At 40.1% G+C, this 4,699-nt stretch overlaps 1 protein-coding gene across 1 annotated transcript in view; it reads left to right on the top strand.

Moving 5' to 3' along the window:
- Positions 1–2,324, top strand: part of c1qb (complement component 1, q subcomponent, B chain) — a 15,542-nt gene extending 13,218 nt beyond the window's left edge. The window contains exon 5 of the mRNA XM_038987095.1: positions 1,303–2,324. Coding sequence (XP_038843023.1) covers positions 1,303–1,476 — 174 coding nt within the window. The 3' untranslated portion in view covers positions 1,477–2,324. The remainder of the gene's footprint in view (positions 1–1,302) is intronic.
- Positions 2,325–4,699: the final 2,375 nt, after the last annotated feature.

Raw genomic sequence — 4,699 nt, 5'->3', positions numbered from 1 at the left:
TTGAGAACTCAAAATGATTAAACCACTTAACTAAGATTTTTTTATATTTTTTATTTTTTTATTTAACCTTTATTTAACTAGGTAGGCTAGTTGAGAACAAGTTCTCATTTGCAACTGCGACCTGGCCAAGATAAAGCAAAGCAGTTTGACACATACAACAACACAGAGTTACACATCGAATAAACAAAACATAGTCAATAATACAGTAGAACAAAAGAAAACAATAAGTCTACATACAGTGAGTGCAAATGAGGTAAGATAAGGGAGTTAAGGCAATAAATAGGCCATGGTGGCGAAGTAATTACAATATAGCAATTAAACACTGGAATGGTAGATGTGCAGAAGATGAATGTGCAAGTAGAGATACTGGGGTGCAAAGGAGCAAGATAAATAAATAAATACAGTATGGGGATGAGGTAGGTAGATAGATGGGCTATGTACAGGTACAGTGATCTGTGAGCTGCTCTGACAGCTGGTGCTTAAACTTAGTGACGGAGACATGAGTCTCCAGCTTCAGAGATTTTTGCAGTTCGTTCCAGTCATTGGCAGCAGAGAACTGGAAGGAAAGGTGGTCAAAGGAGGAATTGGCTTTGGGGGATGACCAGTGAAATATACCTGCTGGAGCGCAGTTGGACAATTGTTTACTTGATTCTGGGCAGCTTTTATCAAAATGCAGAAATACATTCTTGCCAATAAGTCTGTGGCTATATTACTTTCACACTCACATATCTAGTAGCTGCACTGTGTTCTGTTGTTGTCAAGGTGTTCTGTTGTTGTTGTGAAGGTGTTCTGTTGTTGTTGTGAAGGTGTTCTGTTGTTGTTGTGAAGGTGTTCTGTTGTTGTTGTGAAGGTGTTCTGTTGTTGTTGTGAAGGTGTTCTGTTGTTGTGAAGGTGTTCTGTTGTTGTGAAGGTGTTCTGTTGTTGTGAAGGTGTTCTGTTGTTGTGAAGGTGTTCTGTTGTTGTGAAGGTGTTCTGTTGTTGTGAAGGTGTTCTGTTGTTGTGAAGGTGTTCTGTTGTTGTTGTGAAGGTGTTCTGTTGTTGTCAAGGTGTTCTGTTGTTGTTGTGAAGGTGTTCTGTTGTTGTTGTGAAGGTGTTCTGTTGTTGTTGTGAAGGTGTTCTGTTGTTGTTGTGAAGGTGTTCTGTTGTTGTGAAGGTGTTCTGTTGTTGTTGTGAAGGTGTTCTGTTGTTGTTGTGAAGGTGTTCTGTTGTTGTGAAGGTGTTCTGTTGTTGTGAAGGTGTTCTGTGATGAAGGTTATTATTGTTCTAGGTTATGTGATAAAAGTTGTTGTTGTTGTTGTGAAGGTGGCGTTCTGTGATTCGTCGAGTGGATTCCTGGTAACGTCTGGGTCGGTGGTGCTGGATCTGAAAAAGGGAGACGAGGTGTCTCTACAGCCCACCGAAAACAACGCTATCATCACTAAAGACGAACGAGCTGACAACACCTTCACCGGCTTCCTGATCTTGCCCAGCTCATAGAACCACACAGAACCTTCACCGGCCACACAGAACCACACAGAACCACACAGAACCACTTTGAATGAGCTCAAACCAGATTCAACCAGATCTAATCTTGGTTGCATAAGAAGTAACATTTTGTCACTTCCTGTTTTACTTCAATTTAGAATTTGTAGGTGTGGTATCTAGCGGAAACCTTTTATCATCCGCACGCGGGTTTGAAATCTCAGCCCCAGTTTAATCACCGCTTTCGCCCAATCCTGATTCTATCAAATAATCAATGATGAAAACCCCAAACCAGGAACTACTGCTGCTCGTAATCACATCATTCTACGTGAGCCTTGACAGATTGTTGCCGTTTACACGCAGAATCTGTCCACGAGAGATTAAACCCTGATCCCACCTGCTGAAACCAGCTTCCTGCTCTTCCACACCACATAAAATACATATCATAGCCACCTCATTCTGCTCTAGAAGCATCTGCAGCACAGCCATCCATCTCTGTGTCTGCCTCCCTGTCTATACTGCTAATAAAATACATATCATAGCCACCTCGTTCTGCTCTAGAAGCATCTGCAGCACAGCCAACCATCTCCGTGTCTGTGTCTGCCTCCCTGTCTGTACTGCTGCTGCTGCTTGCTGAGACAGTTCATCAATCAATCAATCAATTCATTCATTCATTTCCCCAGGTCGTTGTTGTAAATGAGAACATATTCTCAGTCAACTCACCTGATAAAAAATAAGGAATACATTTAAAATAAATCAAATAATCAATCATGTATTGCATCTGCATCTGCTGAGCTGCCTACCAAAACTAAAAGATATCATTTTGGAAATGAATTTTCAATCAATAAAGAGATTTGTTACCAGTTTTTTTTTTTTTATCAACAGTATACATTGTTTGTGAAAGATGTTGAGGCTGTCTACACTTTAAACTTACATGTGACTTCTGCTATCAGAATACGAGGATCTCTTTGAAAAGACAGGTCTAGATGCACAGAATTGCCATTGTGGTCAGATAGGGTTCACATCTATCGGACCACCACAGACAGCCGGTGGCTCTCTAATTGTGGAGGATGAGCTCATAGTAAGGACTGGAACGGAATATATGGAATGGTTTCCATGGTTTCCGTGTGTTTGATACCGTTCCATTCACTCCATTCCAGACATTATTATGAGCCGTCCTCCCTTCAGCAGTGTGCTGACCACTTCAGGAGGTGGTCAGGGGGTGTGTGTGGATTTCTCCTCGGTCTGGATGCAATCAGGCGACCGAAAGTGCCTACAGTGGGCCGACGTCATCAGCACTCCTCCCACAAGTCTCCAGAAAACGTGTGTTTTGGGACCGAGAGGCACCTTTTCATTATAATGTTGGAGGAAATACATTCACAGCGTGTGAGGAACGTGTTTGCTGACTTCATAAATGCTAACCAGCTAGATTATTTAGAAAAACATGTGTTTGTCTATGTGATATACTAGCCTGTTTGCAGGGTTGGCTAGGTTACTTTCTAAATGTAATCCGTTACAGTTACTAGTTACCTGTCCAAAATTGTACTCAGTAACGTAATTTTTTATTACCCGAACTCAGTAACGTAATCTGATTACATTCAGTTACATTTAGATTACTTTCCCCTGAAGAGACATTAGAAGGAAATAAAAATGTATGTTACCAGTTGAACGACATCTATTACAGAATAAATCAATGTTAAAGTTTACATAGCTGGCCATATATGGATGTAAAATGTTACTTTATGGGTTGGTTATGTAAGCTTCTTCTAACCCATTGCTTTCTACTACATATAATAATACAATTAAATTATATCTTTACATTAAAAACCAAAGTCTATCAGAATTACAGTCCAATAAATGTTATACCCTTTGATCTTCAAGAACAGGACTTGGAAATATGGAAGTATAGATCAGCCAAATTGTTTAACCTGAGCATAACCCCAAAACTAAGGACTTATTAGCCAGCCCTACTCTGTTGTTTATGATTTTGTTGTCATGGAGAACTGATTGGTCTCATTGATTCGAGTTGAAACATAAATGCTGCGCTGATGGAATGGCATGCTTTGCCAAGAGTGTGCAATGTTGTCATCAAGGCAATGGGCATTTTAAAAGTTATTTTATTCAAGAATCAATGGAGATATAAACAATATATATATAGTTGAAGTCAGAAATGTACATTAATGCTATTACCAATGCTAGCATCAATGCTATTACCAATGCTATTACCAATGCTATTACCCATGCTATTACCAATGCTATTACCAATGCTATTACCAATGCTATTACCAATGCTATTACCAATGCTATTATAGGACAGCGAGGGGTGCATATAATACACTTAGGTTGGAGTCATTAAAACTCGTTTTTCAACCACTCCACAAATGTCTTGTTAACAAACTATAGTTTTGGCAAGTCGGTTAGGACATCGACTTTGTGCATGACACAAGTATTTTTTCCAACAATTGTTTACAGACAGATTATTTCACTTATAATTCACTGTATCACAATTCCAGTGGGTCAGAAGTTTACATACACTAAGTTGACTGTGCCTTTAAACAGCTTGGAAAATTCCAGAAAATGATGTCATGGCTTTAGAAGCTTCTGATAGGCTAATTGACATCATTTGAGTCAATTGGAGGTGTACCTGTGGATGTATTTCAAGGCCTACCTTCAAACTCAGTGCCTCTTTGCTTGACGTCATGGGAAAATCTAAAGAAATCAGCCAAGACCTCAGAAAAATAAATGTAGACCTCCACAAGTCTGGTTCATCCTTGGAAGAAATTTCCAAACGCCTGAAGGTACCACGTTCATCTGTACAAACAATATTACGCAAGTATAAACACCATGAGACCACACAGCCGTCATACCGCTCAGGAAGGAGATGCGTTCTGTCTCTTAGAGATGAACGTACTTTAGTGCGAAAAATGCGAATCAATCCCAGAACAACAGCAAAGGACCTTGTGAAGATGCTGGAGGAAACAGGTACAAAAGTATCTATATCCACAGTAAAACGAGTCCTATATTGACATAACCTGAAAGGCCGCTCAGCAAGGAAGAAGCCACTGCTCCAAAACCACCATAAAAAGCCAGACTACGGTTTGCAACTGCACATGGGGACAAAGATCGTACTTTTTTTTGTCCTCTGGTCTGATGAAACAAAAATAGAACTGTTTGGCCATAATGACCATCGTTATGTTTGGAGGAAAAAGGGGGAGGCTTGCAAGCCGAAGAACACCAT

The sequence above is a fragment of the Salvelinus namaycush genome, unplaced genomic scaffold (genome assembly GCF_016432855.1).
Source record: "Salvelinus namaycush isolate Seneca unplaced genomic scaffold, SaNama_1.0 Scaffold642, whole genome shotgun sequence".
In the NCBI taxonomy this organism is placed as follows: domain Eukaryota; kingdom Metazoa; phylum Chordata; class Actinopteri; order Salmoniformes; family Salmonidae; genus Salvelinus; species Salvelinus namaycush.
This window is presented reverse-complemented; position numbering and strand designations above follow the sequence as displayed.